The sequence below is a fragment of the Garra rufa genome, chromosome 13 (genome assembly GCF_049309525.1).
Source record: "Garra rufa chromosome 13, GarRuf1.0, whole genome shotgun sequence".
Classification (NCBI taxonomy): domain Eukaryota; kingdom Metazoa; phylum Chordata; class Actinopteri; order Cypriniformes; family Cyprinidae; genus Garra; species Garra rufa.
Window position 1 is genome coordinate 45,726,864 of NC_133373.1, and position 12,480 is coordinate 45,739,343.

Consider the following 12,480-nt stretch of genomic DNA (forward strand, 5'->3'; position numbering starts at 1 on the left):
TATGACCATATTTTCCATCTTTCTGAAACTGGAGTCTCAGAATGAATTCTTATGCACATACGTTACTATAGGCTACATAATGCAAATATTAGGCCTATGCGCTATGCATATTAAATAAATACAACATGAATTGTTATTTGTGTGCATCACAATGCTTTTAGATACAAATTTATATTATATTAACAAAATATAGCTAGTGTGTTGTTGATTTGCATGACGTAGACATGATCGGAATTAGTTTGCTCCTGGGTCGGTGACCCGAACAGAAATGAGATGCGCGTTACCGGAGGCGGAGAGACTCGGAAAGACGGGGAGGAGTGCTTAGAGAGACTGTCCACCCTCATCATCCTCTGCCGTCAAGTCAAGTAAAGTGAAGCAGAAAATGCTCCCGGCGGGCGCAGGGTGAAGGTCAGCCCGGTAAGATCGACAAATGGAATGATCGCTCACCTGTGGACATGTATCAAGGTGTAACGATGAGCACGAACCACGGACCCGCGTCTTACGAGCCCGGTTTCCTCCACAACGCCGCCTCGGCCGCCGCCTCGCCGGTGTACGTGACACCCACCCGGGTCACCCCGATGATCCCAGCGCTGCCGTACCTCCAGACGCCGCAGCAGAGCAGCCCGGCGTCCGGACACTCGGGATGGGCGCAGGCGGGCGCGGATACGGTCGCTTCTTACAGCTCCACCGGCGGGCACCATCATTCCCCGGTCTCCAGGTTCGCGTTCTCCACGAGCCCTCCGTTAACCTCCGGGGTCGCGACGGCCCGGGACACGGTGAGTTACACCAGCCCGCTGAACATCTCCTCTGGCGGCCGGGAGCACTACGGGTCCCGCGGTCTGAGTGGATCCTATCACAGCGGGTACCCGGCCTACGTCAGCCCGAACATCGGAGGCTCTTGGACGGCGTCGCACTTCGACAGCTCCGTGCTGCACAGCCTCCAGAGCGGAGGAACGGCCGGTGCAGCGCGACACCCGAACTTAGGTGAGTCAAAATGGTTTTCGTACTTTTTTCTTAACCATATCGAAAAATTAGTTATAAATGGAGTCAAATAAAGTTCACTGGAAAACAAAGTGTTATAGAAACGATTTTCACTCAGAAATTGCTAATGAATTTCACAAATAAGCAGAAAGCTCATTTGAAGCTGAAAGACTAAAATTCTTTTTCTTGTGAAGTTTACTCCAATAAATTGATTGTCAGCTTTGAAAAAAATAGGCTATAAGAAGAGTTAATCTGCAAAAACATAACTACAATTTCATAAATCGTGTTTCATTGTGCATACAAATTAATATCAATCAATATTTTGAAGTGAGATTTATTTTGACAGAAAGTAAAAATAGCAAACAAAAAAAAAACACGATTTTCGAAAATTATTTAAAAAACTGTCATCTGTTTTTGCAAATAAACTCTTCATAGTTAAAGAGATGCATTTTTTGGTGAAAGGGATATTTGAGATCTTAGAATTACGTAGAAATTGTAATCGATCGTTTGATTCTGATGTGAATTAGGGTTTAAATGTTAGTTTAAATGTTAAATTGCACGACAAAACTTATTAGTTATCACCTGCATTGAGAATAGGATTAAAAATAAAACGAAAGTAAAACATATCGTGCACATTTAATGCTTATAAATGTACTGTTTTCTTGCGTGAATGTATTTTATTGTTGATGAAAGTTTAAAATTATTTTTATTTTTAACGTAAGGTTGCGTTTTTGAGAGCATGTTTGTAAAAAAATACAAAATTAATATTCTTTTCTATAATATTTGAATTTGTTTTCAGTTTCTTTTCTGTGCAGAATTACAATACATTTATGACAATACATTTAGTTTAGGCAATTATATGTATTAACAGCAGCTTTTGTAAAATATACTGTCTTTTGATCATTTGGGCCTCATATATGTTAGCCGAGATTTTGTTTTAATTAATGCAAAGAACGATTACGGATTGGACGTGTTTATAATAAACAGTTCTGTATTATATTATATTACATTATATAATATAGCCTATTATACACAATGTATGTAAGCCGAGAATGTCTATGAATTCACTCTGATTGGATCTGTCATATTAAATATGTATTGCAAAAATGTCGAAAATCTAAATTAACCACAAATAAAGACTAATATAATGTGAATATGTGAAAATTTGCAGCTGTCACTTTATTCCTTTAGATGTATTTAGTATAAAAATACCAAATTAAATGGTCAAGATGATTTATTTGATCCGAAGCGTCATTTGATCGTCTTTTAGATTTATTTTTCGTTCTTTTGTAGGCTAACCGTTTTGAAAAGGTGCATTTACTGAATTAAAATGAATTAAATTATTTAATAATTACAGTTTTACTATGTCTCTCGCAAGTAAAAAGTAATTATATACACGCCAGATAAAACAATATCATTATTTAGACATGAAATAAACACAGCATACTAAAAAATATCTATTATACGTGTTTGATTAATATATTTTCGTGTTTATTAAACGAAAGCGCTTACTTAGTGAACCAGAAAGTGAAAGTTTCACGTATTAAGGCTTAAAATAATATTTAAATTTTGCATGCTTTATAATAGCAACATTATGTCTTAAAGTAAACATAAATGACCCCAAAAGACGAAATCAAATATGTTTTATGCTTTTCACTTCCAAAACAAATGCATTTTAATCTTTATTAGAATAAAATAAGATTTATTTCGTATCGTTTTTCACCAAAATGCTGTTAAAACCCAACGATACCTTGAAAATATATATATAAAGTATACTTTTGACTATTTATAATCGTGTTTTGTCCAAGTTTGATCAGCAAAATAAATTCACAAACGAAGCAAAATGTTAAGCAGTAAATGTAAAGCCGTTTAATTAACATAAAGTGACACTGCGGGAATTAAAACTCGATTAGTTTATATCTTTATAATAATTATTAATTAATCTATCATTATATAAAACAAGCATATACTCGAGGTCATGATTGTCGCGTGTCTCTGATAAACATTAATTCGCGACTAATTAAAAAGTGTTGAGTAAGTGTGAAAAACACAATAAAGCCTCATTAGTAAACTTAGCAAGTGTTTTCATTAACGCAAAACCATTCGGACATATAAACATTAATGTTTATCATTTTTAAACATTAATACTGATAAATATTAATACGCGACTAATTTAAAAATGTTGGGTAAGTGTGAAAAATCACAATAAAGCCTCATTAATAAACTTAGCAAGTCTTTTCGTCAATGCAAAACCCTTTGGACATGTATCAGGCCTGCTGATGATGATATTAATGCAATAATAGCAGGTAATCAGTAATCTATTCAATGAATCAGTCTTAAAAATCATTAAATAAGGGATCTTTTTTTAGATTGGCCTGACTTGTTTTTTGTGTCTTAATGATGATAATAATTCATAATGACAAAAAACAGTGAAAGTGAAAAAAAGTGCATGGTTTTGTATTTAGTTTCAGTGTTATATAATAATAGTAATAATATTATAAGTAACTTTTAACCCACATGGAATTGTATTAGATTATTTTATACAGATGACACTGGAATAACTGAGGAATTCATGTAATAATGATAAACAATCAGCTGTCATGTGTGTTTTATTTATCAATAACCGCACACTCATTATAATCAAGATTTGATAACGAATAGTTTCTTTCATTTTATTGTTATATTGTGGCATTGAGAGTAAATCTGTGTGCAAGGTATATCATGTTTGCCTTTGGAATAAAATAAACTATAGAAGCAGATTTTTCATTAACCTAATAACTGATAGGAATAAATGTGACCTTTGTCTGATCATGTGCTATTAATAGACGGTCATAAATGAACTAGAGATGGACTTTAAGCTTCCCTTCATTTGTCTTTGGTTCTGTTTTGAGCTCATTTCTAAAGGTTTTGCAGCTTCTAATGACTTTATTACAAAGAAAAAGCAGTTTCATGTGATGCAGATCCATCCATTTCTCATAATTGTGCTCATGTAAAAAAAAGTGTTTGACCTGTAGTGATTAACGCTGACAAACAACTTGTTATTTGCCAATTGAGCTGACGGATTTGTGAGGCGTTTGACAGGCTTTTGTTCGCTTTTCCTGCGGTCTGGGTTGAAATCTCAAGGTTGGAGCTGCTGTCAGCCTTGAGTAAAGGCCACTAACACAAATCTGTTCTGAGAACGTTGCGCTAATGTTCTCTTTAGGTTATGCAAATGTTCAAGGAACATTCTATTTTAGAATTTTGTGAACAAAATGACAATGTTACTTTTGAATGTTCTTGGAATGTTCAGAAACAAGAAGTAACATTTAAAAAATGTTTTGAAAACATTATTTCTGAGTTTTTTTAATGTTTTAAAATGCAACCATAATTTTGCAAACACAAAGTTACATTTGAATGTTCTCTTCAGAAAAAAAATACATGAATAATGCATAAATAATGTTTCTGTGCAAAGTTATAACATTATGAAAGACCAGAGAACTCTTATCTTGCAGTATTGTTTTCAGTATTTGCATAAAGTTTTCATTTTATTTTGCATTATTTTTTCTTTTTGTGTATTTTTTATTGTGTATTTATTGGTTATTTTCTTTTTTTATTTTGCACTGTTTTTATTATTGCAGTATTTATTGTTTTACTTTGCACTTTTTAATTATTGCATTGATTATATTTATTTGTTTTATTTCTCACTGTTTTATTGTCACTGTTTATGTTTCTTTTTTTCTTTTTTTATTATTGCAGTGTGTGTTCTTTTATATTTTGCACTAGGTTTATTTATCATTTTTTTATTTTTCAGTTTTATGTTTACTTGTCATTCACACTTTTGCCCTTTTTATTGCATTAATTGTATTATTTTATTTCTCACTGTTTAATTTTCCCAATATATTTTTTTTTACAATTTTGCACTATTTTTTATTATTGCAGCTTTTTGCTTTTTGCACCTTTTTATTATTGCATTGATAATATTTGTCTATTTCATTTCCCACTGTTTTATTATTACAGTTTATTTTTTATTTTCCTTTTTTTTTGCAATGTATGTTCTTTTTTATTATTGCATTAGGTAAATTTATCCATTTTATTTTTCACTGTTTTATGTTTACTTCTCATTCACACTTTTGCACTTATTGCATTAATTGTATTATTTTATTTCTCACTGTTTAATTTTCTCAATATTTTTTATTTTTATTTTGCACTATTTTTATTACTGCATTTTTTTTCTTTTTGCACCTTTTTATTATTACATTGATTATATTTATATATTTTAGTGTTTATTCTTTGTTTTGCATTATTTTTTATTATTGCAGTGTGAGTTTTTTTTATGTTGCACTTTTTTATAGGCTTATTTATCCATATTATTTTTCACGGTTTTATTATGCTTATTTTTTCATTTGCACTTTCATTTTTCCAATTTTCTTTTTTATTTTGCACTATTTTCTGATTGAAGCCTTTTCAGTGTGTGCAGGAAGTTTATTATTATATTTGTATTATTTTGCATTATTGTTATTATAGCAGAGTGTATATTTGCATGTGCACTATTATTATTGCATTGAATATATTTTTGGATTAGTATGCAATATATAATATAATTTATATAAAAAGGGTTATTAAACACTATTAAAGACTAAATAATAAAACAGTGAAATGTTTTATTTAATCTTTAATAGTGTTTAATAATCTATTTTTTAGCATTTAAAAAAGTCATAAAAGTTGCTGTAAAAACTGAAAAGACTGCAATAAAAAATAGTGCACAATAAAAAATGTTAAAAACTGCAAAATAAATCTTAAAAATGAACACTGCACTAATAGAAAGTGCAACAAAAATTGCTGCAATAAAACAAAAACACTAAAATAATAATAAAAAAAAACTTTCTGTAAACACTGTAAAAATTGCAATAATAAATGAAGTGTTCACTGTTAGCTCTTTTAATCCCATGCATAATCCTCCGACTCATCTGCAATTAGTCTTTCTGTGTCTTGTGTGTGGGTGTTGATATATGACAGATGATTTATGATACTGAATGACTGTGACAGTAACTTGTGCTGGGTTAAAGCAAACAGCTTGTTAAAGGTGTTTGAAAGGCTGTAGAATGGTTTAGTGAGAGAGATGAATGATTATGCGTCTGTCTCATTTGTCCACATTGGTGGGTCGCTCAGTGTTGTAGTTAAGGGCCCCTCAGGGGCCGTCTGTGATATATGAGCGCTGTTTCCATTTATAAAGATTAGCTGAGTTTGTGCAGGACCAGCTCTTATGTCTGACAGAGACACAGCAGACCTCCACAGGCCTGCATGAGCAACAGTGCCTCCTGCTGACCAGGAGCCTTCAGATGCCAAAGGAAAGCCAGACTTCACATTTTTTGCTTTGTTTGAATATTAATGAATGTCTGTCCATCTGTCTCTCCTCAGAGCTGTTTGATGATTTTGCTGAGGGTCGTGAGTGTGTGAACTGTGGGGCGATGTCCACTCCTCTGTGGCGGCGGGACGGGACGGGTCATTACCTGTGTAACGCCTGCGGTCTCTACCACAAGATGAACGGGATCAACCGGCCTCTCATCAAACCCCAGAGACGACTGGTGCGTTACACTGACAACACAACATCATTCTACCTCATATCTACACCTACTGGGATTTGAGAAACTAAAATGTTTCTCTTTCAATCTTAAAACCTATGTATGACTGTATAAACATGTTGTTGAGATATCATAATTAATAAGCGGTATAAAATTATATTTAAAGCATGTGAACTTTGCTTCAATATTATTTATTGTCTATTTTTTATTGCATTTTTTCACTTTTATATTTTTGCACTTTTTTTAGTTATTTTTGCAATATTTTCAGCAAATGTGTTTGTTGCATTACTTTTAATTATTGCAACGTTTATTTAAATTTTTTTATTATTGCAGCGTTTATTTTTTGTGCCATTTTTTCAATATTTGCAGAATTTTTATTTTTATTACTTTTTTATTTACTTTTTTAATTTTTATTATTACAGATTTGTTTTCTATTTTGCACATTTTTCATTTTTATTATTTTGTACTATTTTGTTATTACATTTATTATTGCATTATTTTCAATGTAGCAACGTTTTACATTACATTTTTATTATTGCAGTTTTTTATAATTTTTTTATTGCATGGTTATTTTTATAGTTTTTATTATTACATTTGTTTTTCTATTTTGCACTACTTTTATTATTGCTAAGTTTATTTTTTCAATATTTTGTTGTTATTGCATTGTTTGCAGCAATTTTTGTTTGTTTTGCACTGTTTTTTATTTTAGAGTTTGTAGCAACTTTTTACATTTCATTTTATTATTGCAGTGTTTAATTTATTAGTTTTTATTATGACATGGTTATTTTTGCACTATTTTTAGATTTGTATTATTACAGTTTTTCTACTTTACACTATTTTTATTATTGCAAAGTTTTTTTGCACTATTTTGTTATTACATTTATTATCTGATTATTTTCAGTGTTTGTCGTGATTTTGTTTGTTTTGTACTTTTTTAATTATTTCAGGATTTGTAGCAATTTTTTATATTTTATTATTTCAGTGTTTATTTTTTTATTTTGCACTGTTTTTGCACTATTCTTTTATTACATTTATTATAGCATTATTGTCAGTGTTTGCAGAAATTTTTGTTTGTTTTGCACCTTTTTTATTTTAGGGTTTGTAGCAACGTTTTACATTACATTTACATTGCAGTTTTTAATTTATTAGTTTTTATTATGGCACAGTTATTTTTGCACTATTTTTATATTTTATTATTACAGTTTTTTATATTCTGCACGATTTTTATTATTTTAAAATGTATTTTTGCACTATTTTGTCATCACATTTATTATTGCATTATTTTCAGTGTTTGCAGCGATTTAGTTTGTTTTGCACAATTTTTTTATTTTAGGGTTTGTAGCGACTTACATTTCATTTCATTATTGCAGTGTTTAATTTATTAGTTTTTATTAATGCAGTTATTTTTGCACCATTTTTATTATTACAGTTTTTCCATTTTGCACTATATTTGATTACATTTATTATTGCATTATTTTCAGCGTTTGCAGCAATTTTTGTTTGTTTTGCACTATTTAGTTTTTTATTTTAGGGTTTGTAGCAACTTTTTACATTACATTTTATTATTGCAGTGTTTAATTTCATTAGCTTATATTATTGCAATTATTTTTGCACCTTTTTTATTATTACAGTTTTTCCATTTTGCACTATATTTGATTACATTTATTATTAGTAGTTTATTGCATTATTTTCAGTGTTTGCAGCAATTTGTGTTTGTTGTGCAATTTTCTATTTTACGGTTTGTAACAACATTTTACAAAACATTTTATTATTCCAGTGTTTAATTTATTAGTTTTTAATTATTGCAAAAGTTTCATTTTTGCAGCAAGTTTTCTTTTTTTTTTAATTTGGCACTGTTTTGATTATCTTGCAACATTTTTATTTTTATTTTTGCATAACATTTTTCAGTGCAATCTTTTATTATTACAGTGTTTATTTTTGTTTTGCACTTTTTAATTATTGCAATTGTAATTATTCTGTGCTTCCAGAATATTTTTATATTTTGCATTACTTTTTAAGTAATTTAACTTTTTACTTATTTGTAGACTACACTAACCTGCTGTTTTGTCTCTCGGTCAGTCTGCATCCAGACGGGTTGGTTTGTCCTGCACCAACTGTCAGACGACCACAACTACTCTCTGGAGACGTAATGCAGAAGGAGAGCCGGTCTGCAACGCCTGCGGACTCTACATGAAACTCCATGGGGTGAGACAGACTTTCAAACATACAAAAATATACTCTGTTTGCTCTGTTATAAGTTCACCTTTTCCTTTGGCAATGCAAATGTATAATTTTTTGTGCCAAAAACTCAGTAGTTACACATGTAACCAGCAGATGGAGTCAGATCTCAAAGTTTCTGCTCTTGTGTTCAGGTTCCTCGTCCTCTCGCCATGAAGAAAGAGGGAATTCAGACCCGCAAACGCAAACCAAAAAATATCAACAAGTCCAAACCTGGTTAGTGCAAATACTGATCACTGAACACACGTCTGACTCACTATACAATGTCAAGTTAGAATCATCTTGATGCAGATGAAATCATGTGTGACCTTTGACCTGTCTGTGATTTGTAGGGTCATCTGAGGGTCAGACGCCGTCCAGCGCAGTGAACTCCAGTCCCACAGAAGAACCGCGACCCATAAAGACAGAACCGGACACGGTGTCGCTCTACACACACCATCACATGAACACACCGGTCAGACAACTTATTGACAATTATTCATTTATCAAATGTAAATATCCAAAACAAGCAATTCATTCCAAGCAGACAGTAACACAAAGTTTTTCCTTGGTTCATCCAGGTCTCTGCGTTTCCATCTTATATGGGAACTCCTAGCTCAAATTCTGCTCTCAAACTTTCTCCAAGTGGATCTTCCAGCTCCAAAAGTGAAGTGTGGAACAGTTTGATTCTGGCATAAAAAAACCAAGATACTCCTGCCGAAAGTGTCACTCCCTCTAGAGCTTAGAGATACTTGCAGAACCTCGTCTGAGACCAGAAGAACCGCTCTGTTGGGGGTCAGAACCAGAGAGCTTCAATGACATGAAGATGCAAGAAATTTCTCTTACATCGAAAGATACTGTGCCTACAGTGTGAACTGAACAATGTTCTGGATTCACATCAACAGAGCAGTTGTAGCAGAAAACCCTGGACCTGATTGTAAACATGCTGCGAATCGCAGGAACCAAAGACTCTTCAGTCCCAGCAGATCTTGAGAACTTTACAAAACCTGAATGGACTCGTGCCATAGATACACGTGTTAAAGCAATAGTTCATCCAAAAAATGAAAATATGCTTCATCCAAGATGTGGATGAGTTTGTTTCTTCATCAGATTTGTAGAAAAATGTCATTCCATCACTCAAAAGTGGATCCTCTGCAGTGAATGGGTGCCGTCAGAATGTGAGCCCAAACAGCTGATAAAAACATTACAATAATCCACACCACTCCATTCCATTAGTTAACATCTTAAAAAGACAAAACCTGAAACTACCTAAAATACATTAAGTCCATAATCCATAATAACGCTTCCTCCAGTAAAAAAGTCACATCAAAATCCAGCCACATATTTGTTTAGAGCTGTTTTGGCTTGTAAACGGTGCTTTATCTGTGCAGATTTCTCTCCTGAATTCAGACCTGACCTAACTTTTTCAATGGAGGAAGCATTATTATAGATTATGGACTTGTATTTGAGTATAAAACATCTTAATGATGCATTTGTTTCATCTTTTGTCTTTTTTAATGTGTTAACTAATGGACTGGAGGTGGATTACTTGTGGATTATTGTAATGTTTTTATCAGCTATCAACAGAGCAGTTGTAGCAGAAAACCCTGGACCTGATTGTAAACATGCTGTGAGTCGCAGGAACCAAAGACCGTTCAGTCCCAGCAGACCTTGAGAACTTTACAAAACCTGAATGGACTCGTAGCATGTACTTCACTCATCTTTAAGACTTTGGTTTCATTCACTTTAAACCATTTGAGTGGCATTCAGATGCCATAGATAAATGTGTTAAAGGAACAGTTAACCCCAAAATTCATGTAGATGAGTTTGTTTGTTTATCAGATTTGTAGAAAAATGTCATTCCATCACTTGCTCAAAAGTGGATCCTCTGCAGTGAATGGGTGCCGTCAGAATGTGAGCCCAAACAGCTGATAAAAACATTACAATAATCCACACCACTCCATTCCGTTAGTCACCATCTTGAGAAGACTAAACCTGAAACAAATCTCTCATTAATACATTTTTAACTAAAATTATTTATAAATTTATTTTATTATTTACATTAAGTCCATAAACCATAATAACGCTTCCTCCAGTAAAAAAGTCACATCAAAATCCAGCCGCATATTTGTTTAGAGCTGTTTTGGCTTGTAAACACTGCTTGATCTGTGCAGATTTCTCTCCTGATTCATTGGAGGATTGTATTTGAGTTAAAAACGTCTTAATGATGGATTTGTTTCAGCTTTTGTCTTCTCAAGATGTTACTGATGGACTGGAGTGGTGTGGATTACTTGTGGATTATTGTGATGTTTTTATCAGCTGTTTGGACTCTCAGTCTGACGGCACCCATTCACTCCAGAGGATCCATTGGTGAGCAAGTGATGGAATGCCACATTTGTACAACTTATTTAGATCATGAATGGAGCACATTTTAATTTTTGGATGAACTTTTCTTTTAAAAAATAGTGATGGCAAGTTTTGCACAGGCAAACAACACTTTTCTCAAGAAAATGTAGTAATTGTTGTGGTTTGTTGCAACATTTTTTAAACAGAACAGAAAAGAATATTTAAATGAAGCTCAAAGCACTCCCACTGTATTTTATTGAATAATTCTCTTTTACATCACACTATATCTGCAGGGAAACTTTTTTTTTTTTGTCATGATGAACATTAGTAATCATGTCTTTGAGCAGATATATTCCAAAGAACCTGCGATGTGTTAATCCTGACCTGTCCTTTGCTCACAAAAAAATTCAGAGTTGATCCAATTTAGGTTTTTGTTTTCTGTGGCATCTATAATCAAGACTGTTGAGTCGACCTGAAACCTTTGCTTTAGCAGCCAGAGCCGCCAGTGTTAGGAGACTAACTTCCTGTCTAAGCCACTTCCTTGAAACTTTATAAAAAAAAAAATAGCCCTCACCACAAATTTTACTTCCTCCTTTCTTTTCAAATCTGAAAAAGAAAATCCCCTTTATCACAGCTGAGCTCCTGTAATTATATCTGATTTTTAAATAACTTTTTTATATTTATTTCTATAAAGAAACAGGGTTACAGTTTCTCTTTCCAACTGGAAAGGTGACAAATTGCTTGTAAAGTCAATTTGAACTTGTGCATCTGATCTCTCATTATAGATTAAACATTGTTAGTGTTTCTCATTAGCCTGTAAAGAAAATAGAAAGTTCACATGTAATTCTTTTCATGTAGTAGCATTCTATTATGTTAAATGTATATAACTGTATGTACACGAAACAACTCACTCCATGTTTAACTGTATGTGAAAATTAGATTAAACTGTCTGTAAATTTAGATTCAACTTCTTTCTTTTACAGAGAACAAGGTTTTCCATGTCTTTAATTGCCCAGTAATTTTTTTAATAATAAAGTCAAAAAATATTTAAACAATTAAAAACTAATAAATGCCCAAATCATTTTTATTTGTCAAAAACTAAAGGCCTGTTCACACTAAGAACGATAACAATAATGATATTAGCGGCAGTTTTGCCACTTTAAATACTGGAACGTGTTAAGGCAGGATTCTGATTGGCTGTCATTGTTTCCATCATTACTTATTTCGGAACAAACGCTCTATAGCCACCGCTGATAGCCTCGTGGGCAAATACGCTGACATTTAACGTAATTGCCTTATGGGCGTCCCGAGTTCGAATCCCAACTCAAGGACCCTTCAAAATACCCCGCTCCCCTCTATCTCCCACTTCTCTTAC

The 12,480-nt window shown here is 32.6% G+C and overlaps 1 protein-coding gene across 1 annotated transcript; it reads left to right on the forward strand.

Moving 5' to 3' along the window:
• Positions 1 to 345: 345 nt before the first annotated feature.
• LOC141283132 (transcription factor GATA-4-like) lies at positions 346 to 12,478 on the forward strand. Its single transcript, XM_073816407.1, has 6 exons — positions 346 to 984; positions 6,379 to 6,545; positions 8,622 to 8,747; positions 8,915 to 8,996; positions 9,113 to 9,234; positions 9,341 to 12,478. The coding sequence occupies exons 1-6, from the start codon at positions 456 to 458 to the stop codon at positions 9,455 to 9,457; spliced, it is 1,143 nt and encodes a 380-aa protein (XP_073672508.1). The 5' UTR covers positions 346 to 455; the 3' UTR covers positions 9,458 to 12,478.
• The last annotated feature ends 2 nt before the right edge of the window (positions 12,479 to 12,480 follow it).

Excerpts from the sequence above, each read along its gene's own strand:
- LOC141283132 (XM_073816407.1), top strand. The coding sequence starts at position 456 with ATGTATCAAGGTGTAACGATGAGCACGAACCACGGACCCGCGTCTTAC. Across the intron at positions 6,546-8,621 it reads TCAAACCCCAGAGACGACTG|TCTGCATCCAGACGGGTTGG; the intron begins GTGCGTTACACT and ends TCTCTCGGTCAG. Across the intron at positions 9,235-9,340 it reads ACCATCACATGAACACACCG|GTCTCTGCGTTTCCATCTTA; the intron begins GTCAGACAACTT and ends TGGTTCATCCAG.